The 27,518-nt window shown below is 38.2% G+C and overlaps 1 protein-coding gene across 1 annotated transcript in view; it reads right to left on the bottom strand.

The window, feature by feature from the left end:
* TBC1D5 (TBC1 domain family, member 5) overlaps window positions 1–27,518 on the bottom strand; it is a 190,943-nt gene that overhangs the window by 20,001 nt on the left and 143,424 nt on the right. The window contains exons 16-17 of the mRNA XM_010007533.1: window positions 20,394–20,557; window positions 3,395–3,494 (exon numbers count right to left, since the gene is read on the bottom strand). Of these exons, the coding sequence (XP_010005835.1) occupies window positions 3,395–3,494; window positions 20,394–20,557 (264 nt within the window). The remainder of the gene's footprint in view (window positions 1–3,394; window positions 3,495–20,393; window positions 20,558–27,518) is intronic.

The following is a 27,518-nucleotide window of genomic DNA, read 5'->3' as shown; positions in this document are numbered from 1 at the left end:
GAGAAGTCTTGGGAAGACCTAGTAGCAGCCTTTCAGCTCCTGAATGCGCTACAGGAAAGCTGGAGAGGGACTTTTCACCAGAGAAGGCAGAAGCAGGACAAGGGGTAATGGTTTTAAACTGAAAGAGGGTAGATTCACGTTGGACATCAGGAACAAATTCTTCACTGTGAAGGTAATAAAGTGCTAGAACAGGTTGCCTGGGGAGGCTGCGGAAGCCCCTCCCTGGAGGTGTTTCAGGCCAGGTTGGATGAGGCTTTGTGCAACTTGGTCCAGTGGGAGACACTGCTCATAGCAGGGTGTTTGGAACCTGATGATCTTTAAGGTCCCTTCTAACCTTAACCACTCTATGATTCTATAATAATGCAGTCAATACAGGGAAAAATAGTACTGGTTGAGTAACAGTGTCTGAAAAACCTGTTCAAAATGCCAATCTAAAAAAACATTTTTTTAAAAAAATAAGAATCTTAAACTACCAAATTTAAAAGGCAGGCCTTAGACTAAAAATGGTTAATTGACAAGTCTTCAAAAGGTTGTCTAACTCTTTGTTAAAGGCATTAGGTCTGGAAGGCTTCTGAAATTTTACATATCCATATGCTTTTATCAATAATTTAGACAACTATTAAATGTATGATGGCTAAGTCTGCAGTTAAAGTGGTAGAAGAAAACAAAGTACATTGCAGAGTTATCTGATTTATTCAGCTAAAAGGCCAAATGACAAGAAGTGAATTTTAATATAAGCAAATGCAGAGGACACATGGAAATGGAAATAAACATTTACTGATTTTACCTACAGGATAAAATGCTGTGTTTAGAAAGCTGTGATTGACCAAATTTTAAAGGTCATAATGGCTCATCACCTCAACATACAACTGTATCAAAGAGCACTGTGATGCCACACTGTAAATGCTTAAAAAGAGGAATGCCACATGGGAGTAGAGAGATGACCTTTCCTTTGCTAAGTAACCACTTTGCTGAGCCCAGTGCTGGTACAGCACATACTTAAGTGATTAGCTCACTTCAAAAGGCATATGAAAACCCTGAAGAATTCAAAGAAAGGCCACAAAAATTATTTGGTCTAAAAAGCAAGCCCTATAAAACTAATCTGAGAGTGTTCTACCTAGTAAAGACAGTGTTGAGAGATTACTTAATCCCTGTGTACAGGTAAGTTGAATGAGGATTTTCAAACTTGCTGTTAAGAACACTGTAAGAGCCAAAAGCTAGGTGATGAAGCCAGAAAAATTCAGCCTCACAGGAAGAAGTAATATCCTTGAAGTTAAGTGTCCTGACAGGTTACAAGAGGAGTGATATAACTCATCATTATCTGCTCTGTTGTGTCTGAAATGAAGCAATTTTCATGAGTAAGAGATACCTGGGGGAGAATCAGACCAGAAGCAGTAGCAGCCTCTGCTAACTTTTCCCTTAACCCAGAAATGACAGGTGTGCTCTGCATTTCATTTTGCTGCCATCCTTGAAGCCCCGAGCAGTAGGACAGACACTGGGGATAATCCTCAGGGTGTGTTCTGTGATGCTATAGAGAATCCATTTTCTTAGGCATGTACAACTCAGATCCCCAGGATGAATGTGATGGACAGATTTCAGGACAGAAGGGATTTTAAACAGCTCAGACTAGCAAGAATCCTTGTGGGTTTTTTCCTACCTTCCCATGGACATCTGCTGGCTGATTTAGGGATACTTAAACTCATCAGTTTCCTACAAGCACAGAAGCTGTGAAGGTTGGTGCTATCTCAGTCTCTCTTTTGCTCTGTTTATCGTGCATATCTGTTAATCTCTATAGGATTTAAAAGCATTAGTGTAACCCAAATTTACAAAGTTAATAGCCCTTGATGTTGACAAGACAAGCAAGGATATTGTTAAGAAGTACAGGGAGTGGGACTTAGACAAAACTAGGCTGGAAGGCTCTGAGAGCACTGTGGGGGTGCCACGATGCACCCAGTGCAACCCCGCAGTCAAAGCTGCATAGAAGATGTCCCTCCTTGTCCTGTAAGGGTCACAAACAGCTCCATGATGCCCTTGGGCGAATGCTGGCCCTACATGTTTTTGTTTCTAATATATTTGGGAAAATACATTTAACATCCTGATATCATCACCAATCTTCTGCTTTCATGTCACAGGTCCAGCACAGTGAGGCAGACCAGTTCAATTATCTTTGTCTGGGTTTATTCTGCTCTCCAGTCTAGAGCCACAGCTGGTGAAATGCATTTACTTGAACTGATACCTCTGCTAAACACTCCCTTGTCTTCTTTACTAAATGAAAAAACTTCAGCTTTTTTCCTTGACATACTAATCTTGTCCCCATCATTTCAGTAGCTAAAAATTCATTCCGTTTGCTTGCTTCTAGTCTCACCATGGCTCATGTACCCTCGCAGAAGCAATACAATATACCAAACTAAAGCTGTTGTGGTTAGAGTTTACACTTGGCTTTTGAAGGCTGTGATTCCAATATTCAAATAACACCATAGTCACAGCTTTTCCTAGGCTCACAACACTAGCTACTAAAAGACATAAAAGAAAATTCAAGAATAGTATGGCTTTCACATCTGATCTTTTTGACCTGGCAAACTTAGGTATCTTATCTTGCTTTACCCACTGAAATATTCAACTTTAATTTATTTTGCTTAGATGTTGCAGGCTATAAATATACCTCAAAATTATTGCACTTGTGCCCTGATTTCTCAGCAATGGTGTTTTTTCATATAACTAAATATACAAACTTTGGAGTTCAATTCAACGGAGTTTAAAAATGCTGCTTTTAATAAAGCGTAGGTAAGCATGTTCACACGTGAACTGACTGAGGCTTCTTGGTTTATTTTCTTTGATTTGGCAATATTTAAGTTGAATTTTAGACTGCAGGTTGTGTGTGCTGATTCCATTTCCAATGTATGGAATTCTACCTTACTATACTTTCCTGATACGAGCAAAATACTAGAAGCTAGTCAGCCTATAGCAACACAATTTTACAAACTGGAAAGCATATGAATTTTATACAACTGTCACTGCATGTGCATCAGGTATCAATTCTGGGACTGATGAACTGCAAAAAGGCTTAAAAAGTGTAAGCTCACATGCTGTGAGCTCCAGCATGTCTCTTATAATACAAGAAATCTTAGGAACAGACAAAGGGCATCTGTGCCAAAATGACTTTGGATTTTTTTTAGCATCATCAGTGGGCATCACAATCCCAAGCTTCAAAATATGACAGTATAAAGATACCATGGTTGGCAGCATCTGACACGACAACTGGGTACCATCAGTTCAGTCTTCTTCATAGCTTATAGAACAATATGCACTGCACTACATAAATACTATTTTAGTTCTAATACAAACATGAAAAGAGCCTGTGCAAAGATTTACAGGTACAGGGTACTGCACTTACCAAGGTGCGTGTTCATCATCTTTGCACAATATTTGCACATGGCTTCCAAGTCGTTTAGTTGTCCTTGTAGAAATGAAATCTGGGCCTCCAATTCCTCCTCCTGCAATTAAGAGGTTATCAGCATTAAAACCCACCTATTTATGATAGACAGTAAAGTTGGGAAGCTAAGACTTGACACGTTTAGACATCTCCTAATTTTTCCTATTCTGTTTTTCTTGAGAAAAGTTTGGAAATAAAGAGAATAATCTTCCATCTGTATTTATCAAAATAAATTCATGGCATAAATGTCATTTGTGGTTTATTAATACTACCCTTTTGCCTCCTAAATGTAAATGATCCAAAAAAGTTTAACAATTAATATTTCTTTTACAGATTACATACCTGGTTTTGATTGTGCAAACACAGTACACAACAACGGCTGAAAAAAACTCACCAAATGAGAAAATTCTCTTTTCTGGTGGAGTTATTTCCACAACAATTTATTTGAAACCTCAGAAAAAATATTATTTTTTTTTAAATTTCAAGGCATGTATTTCATCAGAACTTTACTATACCTCAAGGATGCATTACTGCCATATATTTTGGGTTGTTTATGTGTGTAACACATCATGCTCCATCTGCATAAAAAACCTGCCCATGCAATTGCAGTTCCACACAATGATTTACATAATGTTTAGGTGAAAACAATTTTCAACTTGCATACTAGAAAGCAGTTATTCTAAATTATTAAGTTACATTTAATAAATATGCATCAAGAGTAATTTGAAGTATGAATAATAAATTATTATTGATTTTAAGGCCCAGGAGAAGTATTATTATCTAGCCACATGCCCTATATAAGCAATGGGAACTACCTCAGCTAAGAATTTATCAGGGAACTCCTTTCTTTGCTATTTACAAATGCATCCAGTCTTGACTTTTAAGACTGTACTGCACAGAAAATTCACCATTCCTTTAGAAAAAAAGCCTTCAAAGCTTAGTCAAACACAGAATTAGGCAGTTTTTTGTTTAAGTATGCAATTGAATTCAAGTATATAGGGGCAAACCAACTTTTTAGCCTCCTGTTTTTCTTAGGAGTTCTGCAGTTCTATCATACTCTTGTTTGATGGAGATTGCTGAACATTACAGTGTGAATTAAGTTTCAAATGAATCAATCATGGTTTAAAGGTAGAAGCCAACCAAAGGAAACTTTGTGCTATCCAAAAGGAATTGACAAACAAAAATAAATTTTACAGCAGCATTTTTGAAAATCTACCAATATCACTTTTTCCCTGCACAGTTTTTCCTCACACTTCCAATCTACAGACATGAAACATTTCCCTTTGCTGTTTCCTTACATTAATATACCTTCACCTTACTTTACTCAGCCTTATAGTTTCACCACTTAAACCTCGTGGGATTGATTTTCTATTGCCAATTTATAGTTGCTGAAAGATGAATCTCTTTCAAAGTCTTTGGTTCTGTCACAGCCTGTACAGGTCTATCAGCATTGCTGTTTCTATTCAAGTGATGTCCCTTCAGAAGACCTTTTCCTAGTACATACAGCTAGTGATTGCAAGAAATGATCTACCATAATTTTAAATTGTCAGTGTACTGCAAATACAGCTGTAAGATAGGGGAAAGGCAGCAATACTTGAGTATTCTTACTATCAAATAACATAATCACATTCTAAAGTCATCAGCCAGTAATTTAAACCCAGATTGTTACCTACAAGTGAATAAGCAAATTTAACTTCTGGCAATAAATAGTTCTACGTTTCCAGGACTATTTTTTCTTATTCATGGATCAGAACTGCAGTAAATCGATTTAAAAATGCTTTTGGTCAGCTCTTTCCACTTGGGCAGGTTCTGAAATGAACCTTTTCAACTGTACAACAGTACCTCTTCATTTGGGAAGTGAGGCTTCCACCGTTCTTCACCTTGTTAGTACCCAGCATGGGCAGCGGAACCATTCAGCAGACTCAGCCCTCACAATGAGTGGCTGGGAACTCATTGACAGTGCAGGAGTTTTCCTGTCAGGTGGGAAATCTTGCACAAGGCTGAGTCACTGCACTTGGAATTCCTTACTTACCTAGCACCCTCAGTAAGGACACCAATGAGCACTGCCAGCAGGACGTGCAAATGAGCAAGGCGGTTAACTTGCCATTTGACAAATGAGAGACCCAGATGGGCCGTCTGCATAAGAAGACAAACCTCAGATGGGGACGACATGATACAAGACATGATACAAGATACAACCCCAGCAGTGCTGTGGCAACCTCTGGGCAGATGAACCCCCGAGGATCACCTCCCCAGAGGGATGTTTGCTCTGTTGTTTGCTGCCACAGCTGCAAGTGAGGAGCTGCAAGAAGAGGCAAGTGTGTTTTATTGCATCAGGGGTGACAAACAGGTGGTTGACAGGATCTTTCAAGGTGTAAAAGCCTAAGCCACAGATAGGGAAGATGCAACCGAGGCAAGACACAGTGGGAAGAAGACAGGCACTCAGCAGGAGGTCTGCCCAGTAGTGCTGGGTCCAGACAGCAGAGGGGACGAACAAGCTCCCTCAGAGGAAGACTCCAGATTGGACACTCAATCAGAGCACTATCAAGAGAAAGTGATGAGTGATAGTGAGTGGTTGATGACTCTTCCAGACAAACTCACCAATGAGGGAGGTTTCTTGCTTGCATGGAGCCTCAACTTACGGCGTTGCCAAAAGGCTGTGTGGGGTCATCTACTGTTATGATTTTCTTTCTGCTTATTCATGCATATAGGAATGACATGGTGATGTGAAACCATTTTAGTTCAAAAGTGACTGCAGGGCTTCTGAGCAAGTGTGAAGGGGGGAGGATTCCTGGTGGTGTTTTTCTTTAATCCTACAGCAAAAATGAAAAACTTGGATAGCAGCAGATATATCCAGTAGACCACATATATTTACATACTTGGTGGCACTAGCTGAGCTTTCATGGTTTTGCTTGTGCCATCCAACTTGATGAGGAAAGACAACTTAGAGAATAGGCTGACCTGGCAAAGAAAGGGAAGAACATATTTGTGAACAGACTTGCTAATCTAGTGGGGAGGAGTTGTCTGTCACAGAGCAGGGACCTAACTCAGAAATACATGAGGAAGCAGCACATACGGACAAGGTACGCAGAAGGTCCACTTGGCTGAGTAAGGAGATTCTTAATGAACTAAAATGGGAAAAGCACATATGGAGATGGAAATGGTGGAAATGGAGAGCACATATGTGGAAACAATGTCAGGAAATCAAGGACAAGCACACAACCATTGTTTGGGCACAGGAACAAAACTAGGAAGGACAAAGCCCAGCTGGAGCTAAAATTAATCAAAGACTTCAAAGGGTAGCAAGAAGGAATTTTACAAGTATGAGAACAGCAAAAGAAGGTTCAAAGAAAATGTAGGTGTATTGCTCACTAGCTGAGATAATGACAGATTATACAGAAAAGGCTGCAGCACTCAATACCACTTTTCCCTCTTGCTTTTTAGGCCAAGTCTGCTCCCAGGTCTCTGCGTGTACAGTTTAGGAAGGAGAGGGATGGTTAAGGGGCGGGGGGGGCTGATGGTGCAATAGGTCAGCAAATGCCTGAGGAAGCAGTATGGGTTCAAATACATGCGACCACATGGCACACACCCATGGTTACTGAAAAAGCTGACAATGTGATTGCAAAACCACTGGCTATCATTAGTGAAAAATCATTGCTATCAGAGGACATCCCTGATGACTGGATAAAGATTCATTTTACAACCACAGTAAAGAAAGTGAGAAGGAAGTAGCTGGTCTCACCTTAGTCCTTGGAAAAATCGTGGAGTATGTCCTCTGGGAATCAATTTCCAACATGTAAAGGACAAGACAATAATAAAGAAAAGTCAACAAGGATTTACCAAGAGAAAATTATGCTTGACCAATCTAGTTGCTCACTATGACGAAATGACTGGCCATGCAGATGAAGGGAGAGAAGCAAACACAATATATTTTTGCTTTAGTTAGGCTTTTGACAGTTACTTTCAAAAGCATCATTTATAATAAGATGAAGTATGTACTCAATGAAAGGACTGTAGGGGGGCTGAACATTTTTCAGACTCCCAAGTTCAAAGAGTAGAGTCAACTGGTTGATGTCCAGTTAGAGGTTGGAAATGAGGATGGTAATCAATGGAGTGCTATGAAGATACTGTTCTGTATTTTCATCAACAGCCCATATGAGGAGACAGGATGTACACTTGCTAGATTTTTCATGATGCCAAATCAGGAGGTGCTGCTCGTGTGCTGATTTGTAGAACTTCAATTCAGAAACACCATGAGACACTGGAAGATTAGGCAAAAGAAACCTTTTTTTTTGCAGTTTTTGTTTCAGAAACAACAGTAAGTGCAAAACTATATGCCTGAGGAGAAAAATGTCAATGCACCGGCACAGCCAAGGAAGGAACTTGCTGTTTCAGGCCTGCTGAAAAGGAACTGGAGGCTACAGTGACTGCTGAGTTGTTTATAAACTAACAAAGTTCTCTTACCATGATTAATGTAAACAGTGCACTGGGCTACATTAGGAGGAATGTGGTCAGCAGATCCAGGAGAGTCATTACCCACCTTTACTCAGTGCTTGTGAGCCCTCACCTTGAATAATGTTTTGCGCCTCCCCTTCAAGAAGGATGTTGAGAAACTGGAGAGGGTTCACGGCAGTGCTACTATGATGGTTACAGGTCTATAGACCAGGCTGAGGAAGCTGGGCTTGCTTATTTTGGTGAAGAGGAGCCAAAGGAGATCTGCTAGGAGTCTGCAACTACTTGGAGCTACAAAGATGATGTAATAAAACTCTTCCCAGCAGTAGCAGATGACAAAGAAAGGACTATGGCCCAAAATTATGCCTCAGAAGGTTCAGTTGTTCATTACAAAATATTCTTCATTAGAAGAGCAGTGCAGCACTGGAAGAGGTTACTCATAGAAATGGTAGAGTATCTATTTGAAGTCAGTGACCTGATCCACTGTTACTGATTGTCCTGCTTTAAGCAGCAACTTGAGCAGAGGTCTATTCTAATCAGCACTTCTACCACTTAATCTTTTCACAGTATTTTTCTAAAACTGTTTTGTAAGTTATGAATGTTTTAATATTTTATAAAGGTAAGCAGCAAAACCACAAAGCCCCTCAAGAAAAAGGACAATTTTTTAAAGTAATCTAAAGCTAAACTCTTCAGCAGTAATAAATGAAACAACTGATTTATAGCCAGCATTGTGCAGATGCTCTCAATTCTTGTCCAGACAGTATTCACTGCCCTTTTCTCTAAGTGCCAACTTTGGTGTTTCACTGTGCTGAGAAAGTGAGTACCCTGGATACCATTTTTATTTTGTGAACAAATAGCAGTGCTGATTTCATCTCTCTTATGCATGAACAGACTTTTTTGAACAGGCCAAACTGAAGTCAAGAGAAAAACATTATGTCTGTGCTTCCTTGAGAAACCAACCTTTCAGCTGATCTGACACACACAGTACCAGAAACATGTGAACAGTGATTCAAACTCATTCAGCCACAGTTCTCAAAGGTTAACCAGCTGACCACAAAATAAAAATCGTTTAAATAACTAACCAAAATAAGAAAACAATGTCAACTTACCAAACATGTCCTATAAAGCATAGAAGCTCAACATTTTCTAATATTGGGAGCTGCACTATGAGGAAGAAAATCAAATCGAGCAGCAAATCAAACAAAGAATTACTGCATCAGGCATGGGAGACCAAGATGTGCAAATTTAATGATGCACTTTTGCAGAAAAACAACTTAATAATACTTTCTGAAAATTTAGTTACAGAGTCCTCAAAAAACTTTTCCACACTGTCAACATTTCAGATGATGTAAAGCCTTACAAATAATCAGTAACATCTTGAATTGAGTATGAGAATAAAACTAAAGCAGATTATTTGTGATGCCACATTGATTTATATTTCACTAACAATATAAAGCAGGATAGTATTTATTTAGCTTTTATTATTTTAGTCCAGCCAAAGCAAGACTGTATTTGAGTGCCTCCATATGCACATCTCCAACTATTTTCCTTGTTGTGGCAAGATTGAATCTGCAAAAAACGTAAGTTACATTTATGTTTCTCATATTTGTCTTCTTATCCACATCCAGAACTTTGCTTACATTGTTAGACTTCCTTTCTTTCTTCTGCCATGAAAACTAATTCCTTTATGATTAATTATTTGCCATTTCTTAGCTATTTTTTCCTCAATCTATACAGTTCTGGTGCTCTTCATTTGTCCAAAGCTGGCTCTTCCCTTTTTATTACCTTTCCTTTCATCTATCTTCTCACCTGTACAAAGACAGCTAGGGAAATAAATATTTTATATCCTTCCTTCTGAGCTCATAATGAGATCAGCAATGCCTCCATCAGTCCCCATTTTTCATCAAATCTTACTGCTTCAGAAAAACAGCTGTGACTAACTGAAAGCGGTCAGCACCTTCAAGAACAGAGTACAGAAAGTTTTACAGTTCTGACATCGTAATCCTGTACTTTTACAGCTCATAGTTTTAAAAGCTCTGATAGGGTTTTTAGGCATGGAAGTTAGCACCCTATCCCAGCCAAGGTCTGAAGGAATATAATTTTGGAAGAAGCTGCTCTTTCTCAACCTTGTTTTTATCAGCTTAAACAAATTTTCTCCCAAATACATGACATGTACCTTAACTCAGAAGTATGGAAAACAGGGAATATGATCTCAAAAAATCAGGACTATAACATCTTTCTTGCATATTAACATTTAGTTTTCAGTCTTACTGTTAAGAAAATGAAAGAAAGATTGTATTTTTGTCTGTTCTACTCATGGGGAAACGCAAGAAAGAGTAAACTCTGTTGTGAAAGGCTTACAACAATGTATGTCCAACCACTTCATACATGAACACTAAAAATGGCAATACTCCATTTATCTTAAAGCTGAATCCTGAATATCAATCAATACGGTGGCCACTCTACCAGGTGTTAAGTGCAGCAGAAAATAAACTACTTTCAAAGAGAAGAGTATTTAAAGGCATGTGAGGTCTTTAAGCAATAGTGCTGCAATTGAAATCATAAAAAGAGACAGAACTGTGCTGGAGGAACAATCTTCTTGATGTCTTGTCCGATCCTGGTCAATGATGGGTTGGGTAAAGTGTAATGAAAAGAGTATGTCATGATACAAACATGTAAAGGTAATGCCCAGAATACTCTCCCAGACAACAGAGATTTGCAGATCAGGGATTTATTGAACCAGAGGTGAGTTTGATTTTTTTTGGTAGTTAATAGCTACTTTCCCGATATTAATTTGTCCAGTCACATTTTCAATTATTTTAGTATTCACAGTAACAGCACTAAGGGAACATCCCCTGAGCTCTTGGCAAATTGACAAGGTGAATTTAAAAGTAATTCTGATGAGGTATGAAAACATTAAGAGGAAAATAATGGGAAAAATTAGATTGATACATGGAAATCCTGAAGCCAGGGACATGCTAAGAGTCTTACCAGTACTTAAGGCTTATTTATAAAATATACACAGTGTATACCTTTTGGATATTGGTACCATTTTACATGTCAAATAGGATTCAGATGGATGGACTAAATTGCTTTCTCATTTAATTTTATGCAAATTTCCCTGGAGTAAACCATTTGGTAAGAATTTATTTAGCTTTCATTTTTGAATCTAACAATTAAATACAAGATTTAACCTTTTAATCTTGAATCCCTGACAGCTGAATGTTGGTTGACACCCCCATAATTTTTCTGATGCCAGCCATAGAATAGTCTATGCTGACATTTCAACCAGAAACCACTGGTTTTGAGCAATTAATTACACACAGGGTTTATTTAAAAAAACAATATTTACTTAATTTAATAATGTAACTTATCTATTCTTTAATTGTATCACTCATGGGCCCTCGTCAGGACCAAGACCTCACTCTGCTGGGTGCCATACAAACATAAAGAAAGAATTGCTGCTTCTCTAAAGGAGGGAACAGGGTAAGCCAAGAGACAACAGATGGCTCCAGGCACACATATGGGGAGGACACGGAAACAATATGGCTGTATTAGTCAGTCTTACAGACATGAATTCAGAATGTTAGCAATCAAAGTGGTGTCAATGGAAAAGTGGAATTTTTAGGAGAGTTTCCATGAAGTATTTGCTTTGCAGATGTTTAGAGAAAGTGTATTTTACATGGAAGAGGCTACAAAATGGTAAGATGGAAGTTCACCAAGCCTATCAGAGTCAGGAGGGGAATATACATCATCACTTCAACATTGAGGATGTTGCTACTTGTGAAATGTTTTGACAAACTGGAGTTATTTCAGATATTAATATATTACACTGGGAGAAGGCAAAGAAGGTCAGATACTGCCTTTGGGTATGAATTCCTGCAGAAGTAGGGGTTATGTACTGATTTCCTGTGCTGAACCATTACTTGACAGTATTTCTGTGTCCCTCTGATAGCTGGAACATCCTCGTGTTTAATACATTCCCGTATACACCTTGCTTATGTTGTGTGTTCTTCACATCTTCACAACTGCCAGGTTTTTATTATTTTCAATAAACTTTCAGCGAAGTTAAACTTTTTAAGCACAGTACTTTCAGATAAATCCTAGGAACATCTATTTTGCTCTACTGGACTGCATGCACAGTGAACTTGACTCAGTTTTTTATTTTGCACTACTTGAATTCAGACTGTTTCTACAATCCCAGGATGGTATAAGGTAGCTTAAATAGGAATGTCATTGCTTTGACTTGTTTCCAGCACTGAATTTCTCTTTCTGGTAGTACTGTATGTCTCAAAATCCACCAGGGGACATAGGAGCAAACAGAAACAAATTAGATAGAAAGTAGTACTAGAAGTCTAGTTTCAAAACACAGTTCTGTCCAATTAAAACATTTCAGGGAATGATGCAACCTTGTCTGCTCAAGTAAGTTAATTCAGAAGAATTATCTACTTTAAAACCTGAAAGAGAACAGCCACTGCATAAGCAATAGTGAAGATATGTCTCTGTGAGCCCTCTGAAAGGGGTAGGGAATAGAACTGAGAAAAATGAAAAGAAAATGAAAGGCGAAAGTAAGGTCAAGAAAATATCCATTGTGACTTCTAGGACACAAGCTAAAACAGGTTATATACCAACACTGCAAAAAAAATTAAAATAAATTAAAAAAATTATTAGTTTTGCAGGGCTCTGATTGAAAACAAGAAAGGATTTTTACAATACAGATAAAAATGTTCAGCCAGGATGAGACCAAGACAAATTTGTCAATAAAGCAATAAAGTAAAATGCTAGGAGGCATTCACCTGCAAAGGCACATATTTTTGGGCACTAGTGCAATCCTGACTTCTGTGTGCTTTTAGTAACAACACAGAAAGGGATGGCATCACATAATGATTTACCAAGCTATGCACATGGAAATGGAACCAATAGATTATTGGTAAAGGAGTAAATTAATAAGTAAAATTTTCAGCCTTTCTGTACTTATCTCCTTCCTAATATTCAATCTGAACCCCCCCTGGCTTGACCCCATTTCCTCTTATCCTATTGCTGGTCACCAGGGAGAAGAGGCCAACACCCACCTCACCACAACCTCCTTTCAGGTAGCTGTAGAGAGCAATGAGGTCTCCCCTCAGCCTTCTCTTCTCCAGGCTGAACAGCCCCAGCTCCCTCAGCCTCTCCTCATAAGACCTGTTCTCCAGACCCCTAATCAGCCTAGCTGTCCTTCTCTGCAGCCTCTCCAGCACCTCAATGTCCTTCCTATTTGCAGAGCCCAAAACTGCACACAGTGCTTGAGATATGGCCTCACCAAGGCCGAGCAGAGAGGCAGGATCACACTATTCCTTTATTTATAATAAATATTTATTTATAATCTCTAAGAAGATGAGTGACTTGGAGGCAAAATATCTGTTTCATTGTAGTGCTGTATAATTATCTATTTATTTGAACTATTGTCTCTTAAAACAAAGCTACAAATATTTACATATAGAGACATTTGGAAAAGTGAAAGATGGAGCCTCCAAGGATCTCCCTAGCCCCCTGATGGATCCATTTCCTTTCAATTAAAAATCTGAAAATAGCTTAAATTATCTCTCACAGCTTCTAAACACCAAGTCCTGCTGTTGAATTTCCATCTTAAACAGCTCAAAGTCAATTTGCCAGTGTCGCACTGTTGGAGTCAACTTAGTTTTCCATGTCCCCCCTTGCCTGGAGATGTTAGTGGCAAAGGACCACGGGCTTGGATGTTTTCCAAAGCAGCTCCCACTGTTGAACCTATTAATGGAACAGTTTCCAGGTGCATCAGCCTCACTGCTGCAGAGCTAGAAACCAGCAACAGTGCTACTGAAGCACAAATAGAATTTCTTTTCTTCTAACTTGGCTCTATTTTCCTCTTAAAAACACCAAACTCCTATGCTCACATAATCTCCCCTTAGCAGGAAGATGGAGAAGGATAAACATGAATAATGGAGAAAGCTCTTGCCTAGAGACAAAGAAAGTAGGGATGGCACGAAATCTCCTTTTCAAGCAGACACATGATAAGTGGGACTTATATACCTGCTGCCTGCACAAATCCACCTGGGACTGCTGAGACGCAGTTTAAAAACAAAACATATAAAAAGCTGGAAGATCTAAGGAATGCAGAAAATTGTCTATAAATGATGGAGGGTGGGTAGGCACCAAACAACTGAGAAAATGGGTAGGATTGCACTTGGTAAGGGAATAGATAAGAACAAAAAGAGCTGTAGGGTAATAGAAATTATGCCTTTGAACAGAAATGCTGATAAAAGGTTTCTCTCAGTGCTGCTGTTGACATTGTTGACTGAATCATATGGGAATATTTCTTCCTAAATAATAAAACGGAGATATTAATTTATGACTGTATGTATGTAAGTATTTTGACTGTATGTAAGTATGACTGTATGTATTTTGGAAATAACTATAAATAAACACACATGAATCAGAACCCATTTCCTCCACTATGTTTCAGCATCACACCAGATGGGCCTTCTGCCTATCTGGTACACACATTGTTGCCTTTAAAAGTGCCTAAGTCCACTAAGACAAATGTAAGAGAAATGTGATTAGAGGAAAAAAAACCCAGCACTTTATGATTCTCAAGCTCTGTGAAGCAACACAGTAAGTACTCTTGAATGCATATGGATATAGAATTATTAATATATAGATATGATGCAATTATTAAAATCTATCCTTCATGCTTCAATTTGTTACATTCATACTCAGTTCAATTTTTTTTAAGCATTAGTTGCAAAAAGGTTTCACTAACCCCTTCTCTGTTCAGGCTGGACGTATTTGACCTTTGATACGATTCCTAACATGACGGAAGATGCAGATCAGAGCAGAATCTTACTATTTAGGGTTTTTATAATCTCTGATTACATTGTTCAGAGCATAAGGAGAGTAAAACTTAAGAATAGTGATTATACAGGGACTGTAAACATACACCATTTATGCTACATTATTATAAGAATGGAAACCTAGTTTTGTTGCTTTTATAGGGAATGATTTGACTTCACCAAACACAGAAAAAATAAGAATCAAGCTATTAAACACATACCTACAATTTATTTCAGTGGGAAAAAATATATCCCAAACACAGAAAACCCTTCTGCTGCTAAAAAAAACCCAACTAAAACAATAGCCTGACTTAGAGAGATGTTTCTCAACCACATCCATGTTTTTGTTGAGAGTTCAATGCAGGTCTCTCAGCTATTCTCAGATATGGACAGTAATTTTGTGGTGTTATGTTAGAAGAGAAAGATGAGATTTCCGCTGAAAAGGAAAAAAAGGCAGCTCAAACCACCAACATAGATCCTCAGATGTACTTTCCTTTGCCACAGGGATGCTGAAACATCAAGTTCATGTTTAATGTATGGAAAGAGGCTGCACAGAGAAAGTCCTGTACCTGTTGCTGGCAACAGGATTGCTGTGGTGTGAGGGATCACACTTCTTGGCTCCTAAGTCACTTTGATCCTTGTATAGACATTGCCGATGGGCTCATTCATTCATGATTTTGGTATTTTTTAATGACAGATTTAAATGGCTGCCCAATAATTTTAAAAGTTCTTACTGCCTTCCTTCGATGACATCATTCCAATTTGCTTCTGTGCAGAAGTTACTGGCAAGTATAATTCAGCTGCACGTATCGGAATCGCTTGTACCAGAGAAAGACAACAGTTTACATTGACATTTTAAAAATCTTCCAAATGGCCCCACAGATCTGCTCTGTACACATGTTTATTGCTCATAATATGACAGAAAAAGCGCTGCAGAGCCACTTGGGGTTTTATTCATCTTTTTTCTAAGCAATTAACTTCCTGTTTTTATCACAGTACAGCTTCTCTTCCCTGAAATGAATCACTCCAAAAAAGATAAGGAGCATTAGGATTCAAAGCTGCCACTCATGCACACAGCTGTCGTTTTACTAAATTATATGAAACTTGCAAGTATTTATAATAAAAAAAACTCTAAAAGGCAACTTATTTTTCCTTGTATTGTTTTCTGCTCTTTCACTTGAATTACAGGGTGTCGTGAGAGCCTGAGGAAGGCAATGGAGAAAAGAATCACTCCTCCAAAAAATCTCAGAGGTTTTTCTACAAACTGTGTTCATAGAACTGGCAGCATCTCAGATTTAATATTCTTTTCATCTGTCCCTAAAATTAGACAAGCACCGAAGTACTACATAACTTGCAGTTTTCAGGTGTCTATCAGATCAGAAATGCCTTATACTACTAACTCCTCTTCAATGTTAAGGCACTGAAGTTCACAAAACTTAATGGCACTGTGAACAATTGTTGTATCTTTAACTTTAGGCCTAACAAATCCAACACATTGATCAGGCAATCAACTGGCTGTTGTACACAGACGCTAACTTATTCTAGGCACATTTTATGATGCTTAACTAAAAAAAAAGACATTTCATCACAGCATTTGTATTTCCAAATAAATGTTTGGCATGGGTAAACATGGACTGACAACTCTTTTGCTCAAAACCTTTCAAAAGATTTAAAAAAAATAGTCATGGAAGAGATAAATGGGAATTAAAGAAGTCTCCAAGTTGTGTACCATGCACAAAAGGCATGCTGTTCTTCAAAGGAATTTTGGCATGCATGACTTTTTTTTTTGTGTGTGTGTGTGTGTGGTTGTCTGGTATTTATTTTATTATCTCTTTGATTTTTTACACTACTTTTACTTGAGCAAAACTCTCAAGCTTGTATGCTTGATATCAGGCTCCTAAATCAGTAGAGCAGATGCCCATTTACTTGCAAATAATGGCATATGTTAATTTTCTAACCTGTAGAGGTATTCACAACTTCAGATCAGTCAAACATCATAGACAGTAACAGTTGTTTTTACCTGCTTGTGGGGACATATGTTGTCAAATTTGATTTAATTAAAAAGTCTATGCAATCAAAACCAGCATGATGCATGACACTCTTGTGTCAGGATTTTTTTTGCTAAGAAACGAGGATTCTGATTGACCATTTGTAAATTATTAAAAAAACCCCCAACAAATCCAAAAAACTTCTCCAGGTTTTCCTGAGAAATAGTTCCTTCTCAGGAACTTTTAAACTCATATATTTTCCAAATAGATACTTAGATTTCTCTTAATTTGAAACACCTTATGTAGAAATCACTGTGAATTATTAAAATACATTATTTTTTTCAAATAAAACCTTTCTTTCCCATCAAAACCACCTTTCTCCTGCTTTTGTTTAGTGAAAGTTTTAAAATGTTCATATTGTTCGACTCAAAGTTCCCTCTCTGGCACACGTCTATGGCTGAAAGCAATTTACAGAATATTCTCCAGAAAGTGAGACCAGCCAACCATATTTGCCCAGATTAACATCTAAGCAACTTTGCTGTTTGCCAGAAAGAGTGGTAACATCCTTAACAGTTGCTGGAGATAAAACTAAAACATAATGAGAAATAAATGGACCACAAATGGACCCCATTTCCCAACTCTGCCAAAAAGCAGAGGGCAGTAGGCAGGCTATGAGAGGAAATTTTCTTGTACTTTGTTCCAGGCAAGGCTGATCAGCCAGAAGATAATGAGCACTGGAGGGCATTATATATTAAATGTTCCCACTCTTGTTCATGAGAAGACAGCTCCAAAAATGGCAATCTGTTATTCCTGCCAGAAAGCCACAAAATATATAAAGAGGTAGAGAACCATCTCACTGGTGAGCACAGTCAAACACATTTGGTGGGCCTCAGGTAATATACCATGGAGTGCCACTCAGCAGTAACATGAAAAACATCAGGCTCCCATGGGTTGCCAAAACATGATCTGATACCGTGCATTCAGCCCTGAGGCTGTAGGTTCACTTCCTTAACTAAATAAAACAGGGGCCATCTGTTTCTGACAACACCAGTAAAAAAGTAATTCCATTGATCTTGGCATTTGAGAGGAAAAAAACCTCTAGAAGACTAAATATAATGCAAATGTTACTAGCTTAAGAAGTCCTTAATATGAGAAATGCACACATCCTATTCCTGGAGGCAATAAATCAAGTTGATTATCAATTTTGATTACTGCTCTTCCAGAGAAAGAGAAATCTTTCCAGATTTAGGAAAGGCTTTGATCAATTTTGATTACTGCTCTTCCAGAGAAAGTCCAGATTTAGGAAAGGCTTTAGGAAAGAAAGCATTTGGACACGTTATGTTCCAGCTTATCCTGTCACAGAATCAGAGTGGCGGAGGTTGGAGAAACCTCTGAAGGTCATCTTGTCCAACCCCCTACTCAAACAGGGTCACCAGGATTATGTCCAGATGGCTTTTGAATATCTGCAAGGATGGAGATTCTATGATTCTGTAAATGTTACAGTAATGCTCTCAGGTCTATAAAAATAACTTTTTTTTAATTCCATGCTGAAGGATGTATTTTTATGTCTGTGTGCCATTTCCACTTTGCTTGGAGAGGGCATTAATCAGAAATACAAAGATGAAGGGGAAATGGATTCTCTTTCATTCGTTACACAAAGAATGATTGATTTAAAAAGCTTGATTTAAAAAGCATCTTTTTATAAAGTGATTCATGTGTGGCCACGTTCCAACAAAGGTAATTTTCCCAATCCTTAACAACATAATTGTATAGTTATTAGAGACAAACATAAAAATGTAAACCAGTTTGGCTTTAGAAATAAAACAAACATGTGAACCCATTATGTTTTCAGGTTGTTTTTTGCATCCAGAAAACTGCTGGATATGAAGCAACTACGAGACTGGAGTAATCTGATGCAACTATTTTGGGACCTCATGTTCTCTTTTTTACATGGAAAACCAGGTATCATGAAATTCACGGGAAAACAAAAACTAAACATCGTCTTGAGTAACAGAGAAGAGATTTAAACAAACCCTTTCCTCTTGGAGCTCCTACTAATTCCTTTTCCCTATGTTAAAGGTTAGGCAAAAAGAGAACATAAGGAAATAAGAGTTTGGTACCCTGAAACTTTTTCTAACTGTTTAATCATAAAATGATGCAATATAAAGTATGTGTCACAGTTCAAAGAATTATTTTGAAAATTTATGCTCTGCTCAGTTTCTTGCAATTACAAATCTGCTGAAAATAACCATAAGGAGTACAAATCTTTTCCAATGAATGCTTCTTTGGCCAAAATCCCTGAAAAAAGCATCAATAAAATATCACAAATTTGGGATTTTTTGTCCCCTGAAAACCATGTTAATCATTAATGGATTCTAACTGAGTACAAATGTTATAAAGGAAATTCTTCTGTGTTGCCTATTAGAGAACTAAGGAGGAACTATTCTTAAACTCCGCTAGTGCAAAATCTCACGTTCTGGCCCAAAAAATCATTGTAAATGAATTTTGTTAAACCACATAAAAAGAAAAATTAAATATTGGTATATTTATTTTTCTTAAACTCATGAGGACAAGATATTAGTTTGTTGAATTTGTTTGAATTCAATTCAAAGTCTTAGATGGACACAAACCAAAATTATAGATTCTTGTTGACTAACCACAAAAAGCCGCTTTTCTTTAGGCAAAATTAAAGCATGTGGAAGAATTAAATCCTCTCAGTAAACAAAAACTGAACAAAGTTGTGCATTTCATTGGAACATTTTAAGTATCAAATTTAAAATATGATGTGACTTAATAAAGATTCTGCTGTTAAAGACAAAAACGCTGACATGTTCAGATTGAACTTCTGCACACAGTTCACCTCTGAACACCTGAAGAATGCTGCGATACAGAAATACTGCTACTGCAGCTCCGATTTATTGAAATCAACAGGAAGTTAGATAAGCACACATTTGTGAAACTGGAATAGAGAAAATCACTGTGCCTTCACCTGACAAACTTCTTCTATCTACTACACAGCTGGTTAGTAATCAGCAGAAAAACAATGGGAAATGTGTATATAAAATAAAAACAAATCCCCCCATTCCATGACATATGAGTTTACCAAAGCAGTGCTCCTAAAATATCTTTGATGAGACAAGAATTTCTTTGGAACACACCCATGGTAAGAGCTGATTTTCTTGGATGAAAATGATCTGTTTAAATAATAGTATCTTGTGGGCAAATGGAAGGTCAGGGCGTGCAAGAAATAGAACTGTGACTGCAGACTACAGATGCTACGGTCACTGGGAAACCTCTGATGTATTAAGGAATTTCAGGGACAACAGATGGACATGTTTGGATCTGCTGAGCATTCATGCTCCCCACTGAACTGTTTATTACCCTCAGGATTACAACAAAAGTCTAACAAAGAAAATACATTTACCAGCATTATCTCCCTTCTCAGGGGTAACAGGCACCTTCACAGTTTCATTTCAGGTAGCATTATGTGATGGAAGACATAATGGAGATTTTACTCAATGGAAACAGTTGAAACTGCTTATTTCTGCTTTTGTTGTTAATGTGTGCTTAGGGAAATGTTCTGAAGTGCAAGTGTTTAATGAATGAGAGAAATTATGGGCTCTAACAAGTAATGCAGTGTGACATTAAAACAGCTAAAAAAGTTAAAGAACTCACCGATTCTTTTCTGCTCATAGTTTTGCTTTGGGAACGGGAGCGGGAGATTGTACTGAAAAAGGAATCCTTTTTTGATGCAGACAGAGGTGGAGATCCTGTAAATTCACGTCCTCCACACAAGCTCTCTATGCTTGGGGATGAGCTGATGTTTTTTGAGCTTTGGCCTGTAAAGCAAACACAAAGTAACAAAAGAATTAATCAATGGGCAGTCTCTTCTCCCTGTAAGTATTTCCTTGTCTTAACTGACATTCACTGAGATTCACAGATAGCCCAACACAGAATGAAATGCTGAAGTGTGTCAGCATGCATTGTGAGACTGAAGGACTCTTCTGACATACACGGAACTCAAGTTTTGTATCACAGAAAGATACTGAATCTTAATGTATATATAGATATATACACAAACACATCACATATAGTGAGTATACATATACGATAAACAACATATATGTACACATATATATATGTACATAAAAGATGATCTGAGTATGTATACTCTTATCATGTCCATAGATTGAGGATCATCTTTGTGCGGCATAATGAGAAAATGGATGATTTTGTAATTAAAAAAACCCCTGATGTCCTCAAGACTGGAAGGGAAATCCTTTTTCTCTCAATAAAACTATAAAACTTGGCAAAGAAACTAAGAATGTCAGATTCCAAGAATGAGTTAGACACTGTGGATCTAGATGACTATATCTAGACCTACAATAGGAAAAAGTTAATTTCCGGAAGGAATGTAAGTTCTCATGTTTCAAACATTCAGGCCATTGCTACCTAAGAAAACATTTTGATGAAGTTTACTCAATAGTTATTTATTTTCATTTCATGCAGCCTTTCAAAAGAACCTAGTGTTGTCCACTCTCTTAGCAAAGACATCTGGCTAAGTGCCTGGGCTGCTTCTCCATGACACAGTGTGCAGTCTGGCAGTCCTCGAGAAGGACCATTTCTTGCACTTAAAGTCCACAAAGTGTTTTGAAATATTGAACTTAAAACTTTACTTCAATTAGCTCCAGAAGAAAAAAGCAATTAAGATGTCAGTTTACATAAACTTTCATTAAGAAAACACTGCATTAGGACAGATGTTAATTTTAAAAAACCCTGCAGTTAGATTTATGAGGAAGTCAACCCAGCACAACACAATGCATTTCTAGTATTTTCCTTTCTGAAAAAAGTAAAATAGCATGTAAAACTACAGCTCCAGAATTCTCCTCTTTTCTAGTTTTGTTGGCTATTCTGTTGAGTCTATGTTCTCCCTCTTCCTTTTTTTGGGTGTGTTTTCCTGCTACCTTCTATAGCATCAAACGTGATCCACCAAAACTAATTCAGTATCACAGGTGCAGCTTCATCTCCTTTGCAAGGTTCTGACAGAATTTGAAACCACCTTCCTTGCAGACTACAGTGGTTTATCCTTCTTTGCTCTGAGCTGCTCCAACCCTTTTCACCAGTTTTACTCACAGAGATGTCACACAGTATTGCATGGATCTTGCAATCTATTTTGTATTTTGTCATTGTGGATGCACCACATATTCTAAAAATACAAAACTAACTCCTTTTCTGGAGTGGGTTAGTCTCCCCTTCATCAAGCACTGTGATCTTCCTCCATGATACAGGTTTCCAGAGAAATAAAACTAAAAGACAAAGAAATGAAATAGAGACAGAAAAGGCTGCAGAAAACACAGAAAGAAATTAATATGCAGATACAAAAGGAGACCAGCCCTCTGTTGAGATGAAACATTTTCAACTAAAGGCAACAACTAGCAAAATCTACTCATATAGAGCCATCTTCATTCAGACTCTTAAGATTTAGAACAATAACTGTCCTGACATCACTGCGTGAAGTCAGCAGTGCTGTGCTTGGCTACTTGCTGGGTGGACACAAAGCTGGAGCCAAGTTGTCCTCAGTGTTTGACCTACACAGCATATATTGCACAGCTGCAGCACCATGAAACCAGCAAGCCCCATTTTCTTAAGGGAATAAATACAGATCTATTTAGAATGTCCTATTAACAAGAAGCATATTAAAAGTAAAGAGATTGAACAAGCAAAGAATAAAAAGATGTGACAAAACAGACCAAAAAGGACAAAATCCAAGATTCTCAGTGTTTCCTGGAAGAAATCTGGCATATAAACTGCTTTGCATCTTCTTCTTCATTCTCTGCTGCCTTATTTTGCTCATCTTTCCCATGACTCTCCTACATTTTATGTCCTGCTTCTCATACTCCTGTGGACCTTCCTGTCTTCCTCCTCCTCTTCAAATCCCTCCTCGTTGCTGCTTCTGCTTCTACAATTTTCTTATTCCAACATTTTCCTCTATATATTCTTTTCTTTCCACCAACTTAATTCAATTGCATTATTACTGCTTCTTCCCAGCCCTCCTCTAGTCACTTATCACCTACCACTTAGTCTGAGCAGCCTCCTTTAAGTGCAGGAGATGGAGACTGTAGATCTTGCTTAACTTTTGCCTTCTTTATAGAGAAATGGGATATGCATTAATCAGGTGCACATGAATCTCTACTTCTGTAAATAATTCCAGAGGTGGAAAAGGAGAAAACACTGCACAGCAAACAGGCATAATCCAGTCATATGAAGTTTTCAGATTTCTAATTTTAGGATAAAATCATGTCACATGGAAACACCATTATCCTTACAGTTGCCTTTATTTAAGGAGGGGACCTTTTATGCATTTTATAGTGGCAATTTACAATGTAGGTGTGGTTTTACAGTACATAGAACTTAAAAATAGTTTAGGAACAGGTGAAATTACGTATTTTAATAAACAAAGCATTTATAAAAGAAATTCACAAAGCTAAGCCAGAGCAGCCCATTTAAATGGTAAACATAAAAAAATCCATCTAGTGGAGAGAGTAAACTATAATGAAAAAATATTTTATAATGTATAAATCAGACTAAATGGGTTCTCTTTCTCATTGTAGTATTTAGAAGATATCTTCTACACAGAATCAAGATTAAAAGAAACCCAACAACAAAAAAACCAACAAAACAATGAGCAATTGATGTTTTTCACATACTCCTCCATTGGATGGCCTATGTTAACCCACTACACCTGCAAATCAGCAGAACGTGGTAAAATTGAATAAATAACATTGAGAGATGGACGTATTTGAGGAACCTGTGTTTGCCTTTCAGCTCCAAGGAAAAAAGTCCAAAATATGACATTGAAAAGACAGAGAACCATCTCTATGGCCACTACTTTGCTTACAAAACAGCTACACTTCAAAAGATGGATCACAGTTCAGAGGAATGGAACATGCAGCTACTTGCATGTAATGAAACTAAGATAGAGATTCAGTAAAACAGAAGTGATAAAAATACTCTTCGTGCATGCTTTATACCCAGCTAAGAAGAAAACTTAGGATGCCCCCAATCCTTCTGCCTGAACAAGCGAATATGAGAAAATTACCATCAGCAAACACTAAATTTTTATTCTGGCTCCAGCCCCATGAACACCACTGTGACTGTGGATTATTTGGGGATGTGATTAAGAAGACAGAAAGAACAGGACTTATGAATAACAACAGCGTGTTGCAAGTCATAAAGCAGAGTTCTTGGATTGTAATAGGCTTTTCCAATTTCCAGAGGAGCTGTCACTTTTACAACTGTAAAATAAGAAAGCTGAAAGACAAGACACACCAATCATAAATATTTTGCGTAATGTAAAAGAAAAGCCACCTGGCATTTTCCTAACACAGAAGTTTAGTGGACCTTCTGCAAGAGCAGTTAACTGAAGACACCATGATGTTTTAGAAGCCTTTCAGATGTGTGCACTGACTTCTGAGGCATTAATAACCTTCATGGAACTTTTAAAAATAATGTTGTAGCACCAATGCAGAGATTTCAGATGTTGGAAGGATTACAATAATGTCTGAATCACTGAATCCAAGTCCCATTTTCCTTTGCCCATTCTATCAATCTCAGATAAATACATTATGCCTCCTTAAAAGAAGAGCAGAGAAATCTAATCTCTGATTATCTACTTGTATACCAGAAGGTCCTAAGCCCTATAGGAAACAGGGTGAAGAAACTCCACGCATGGAAATCAAATGCTCATAAGGCACACAGAACAAGTAGCTAAGGATCCCTGAAGTAAGCAGGAGTCAGAACACATTACTGTGCAGGATGTCTGAAAAATTATATATATGAACACTAAAACGCATAAATAGTTCACTGTAATGATGCACAGGATTTAATGAACTAAAAATATATCCACTTCTGAGGCAGAAAGAAGTAGTGTTACTTCCATGTGCTGACTTCCAATTGGCTCACTACATGCTTGTTGCTAAAGACCCTGGGGCTGGCCCCAGGGATACAAACGAGCTGTCTCACAAACATTTGGAAAACACATGGATGTGGTAGTGGGAAAAAGGACTAAATTGTTAGTATTGCTGGCAGGGCAGAGGGTGGAGACACGCAGTGCCTTGAAAGAAGGAAATTTTAAATATAATGTGATTAATAAAAAGGACTTGTAATAAAGTGAAAGGTGATGATGAGAAGAGCGGAGAAGACTTAAAAGGCAAGAAAAGCAAGATGCAAGTTTGAGCTAAGTTATAAGGGAGATAATAATGCACTTTGAAGGTCTCTACTACAACAGAGAAGAAGTCATAGGAAGATGCACAAAAGGCATACAAAACTCATGGTTCATTCTATTTGGCTCCTACAGAGGAAAAGAACAGCTTTCATAGCTATAAGGAGAGTAAGGACAAAGATACCAAGAAGAACAGAAGGAAGGCATGATATATAATTCAAAACCATTCACATGTGCTCATCTATTACTTTGCATTTGCCATAGTCAGGATGTAGAGTATTAAAATTTGCAAAAGGAATGATGCGAGTTTTATAAAACTTTTAAACTGCGGATAAATTAGTTTCCCTTTTTCTCCCACACTGAAATTGGAACAAAGGCTTCCAGTACTTTGAAAATTTATTCAAACCATCTCATCACACAAATCTGAATGCTTATTATATCAGGCCGAGGGAGGTAAGCTCCTCTTCAGTCGAGTGCATTAAGGTAGATGTTCAACTCAAAATACCTGCCTCAAACAATAGGGAAGTATCACAGAATCACAGAGTCTAGGTTTATTTTGGAAGGAAACTTAAAGTTCATCAATTTCCAACACCCTGCCACGGGCAGGGACACCTCCCACTTGCCTAGGATGCTCGAAGTCCCATCCAACCTGCCCTTGAACACTTCCAGGAAGGAGGCATCCACAACTCCCCTGGAAAACCTCTTCCAGTGTCTTACCACCCCCACAGGAAAGAACTTGTTCCTAATATCTAATATAAATCTACCCTTTTGCAATTTGAAAACGTTCTCCCCAGCCCATACCCAACGAGCTCTTGTAAAAAGCCCCTCCCAGCTTTCCCGTGGGCTGGAAGGTGCTAAAAAGTCTCCTCGGAGTCTCTTCTCCAGCCTGAGCAACCCCAACTCTCTCTCCCTGTCTTCCTAGGAGAAGTAACACAACCAACAGAGACACTGATGACCCAATCGCCCCACATGACAACGTGCGAAATGGACTACGAGGCACAAAGCAAACGCAGGGCTTTTAATGTCACTGCAGGGCCACGGGCAAGGCAGCCAGGCAGCGGTGGAGCGAAGCCGCCCGTCCTCTCCCGACACAACAGTGCCACTCGGTGGATGGACAATGAACGGAGACACCAGGCGCGGACAAACCTGCGGGGGGGGCCGCGCAGCCGGCGGGCAGGGCTGCGGGAGCGGCCGCGGTACCCGGGAGGGCAGCGGGACGGTGCCCGGGGCCCGGCGGCCCCGCCTCGCCTGGGGAACAAACAACAGCGTTAGGGTCCCCAGCGAACACACCTCACCCCGCCAGGAGCTGCCGTTCTGGGGGTTCTCGGCTTGGAAGACCCTCTGCCTCCAACACAAAGGGCGCTGTAAGAGAGTGGAGTAAGAGCAGGCAAAAAAAAGAAAGGAGTCACCACAGCATCATAAACTGCGTTCGGACCCGTGCAAAATTGTTTTTAAAACTGGTAACATTGAAAGCTGAAATAAAATAAACAATCAACCCCATTTTATTTCTGGTATTTCACACTGACAGCATCATTCTGCTGGTGTGGGAGCATATGTTCATACTGCCAGTGAAACTTCTCAATTACTTAATAGGTATATTCATATTTTTTAAAAATAAAGTTGTTAATCTGTATTTTATTTCTTTCATTTTTATTCAGTTTTGATGTCACTAAGGACAACTTATTTTTCCTTCTGAAAAAGCATACTAGTTTTCTAGACATAGTTAATACATAATTGTAAATACAGAGATCATTTCTTTAGGGCTTATTTGGTGACTGTGGAAATTCTGATCGTGTTACAGCAAATACTGCAGAAGTATCAACTCTTACAAGCAAACAGTAATCTGGAAACTCTTTACATAGCTGATCACAGTTTGGGCAGAACTTCACCTTCTAACTGGTCTTCTAACATGTCCTTGTGGTAAAGGAGCACTTACACCACAAGCCTTTTGGGCTTGAAAGAACCTAGAAGGAAAATTGTATCCAGCACTATAAGGGAAGAAGTGAAAGATATTTATATATTTGGTAATCAATAAGTATCCACTTTCTGAATGCTCAAAAATCCAATGGAATGAAAAGGGCCACAATCTTGCTTTTAAAAATATTTTTCCAGTATCAATCTCAACTAACAATGAACTCTAGATTTGAATTTAACCTTTATGCCAATGATACCTTCATTGCATGGGGTCAAGAGAATATTTTCATCCCTTTTCCATTAGCTGGCTGCTTTGCAAACGTAATCAGTAATGATACCCAATGTTCTTCTGTGCTGAGGACAGGCAGAATGGGATTAATATATTATTAGGAGGAACTGAATTCACAATTAGGTGTCTGGATACTTTGTTCAACTGTGATTTGTGATGCTGAAGACTCATCTGGAATTACAGGCTTGTAATTACATTTCTTTTTCTTATTAGCCTGCTATTTTTCAATTTACATTATCTAAATCATATAAACTTTTAAAAGAAATTCAGCAAGTACCAAAACTTCAGAGTGAGAAATAATTACTACAGATTACGTAAACTAACCATCCCTCGCCTGGAGCACAGCACAAGCTACCCCTGGAGGTGGCAGCAGGAA

Source organism: Chaetura pelagica, unplaced genomic scaffold, assembly GCF_000747805.2.
Source record: "Chaetura pelagica isolate M959 unplaced genomic scaffold, ChaPel_1.0 scaffold10, whole genome shotgun sequence".
NCBI classification, from domain to species: domain Eukaryota; kingdom Metazoa; phylum Chordata; class Aves; order Apodiformes; family Apodidae; genus Chaetura; species Chaetura pelagica.
This window is presented reverse-complemented; position numbering and strand designations above follow the sequence as displayed.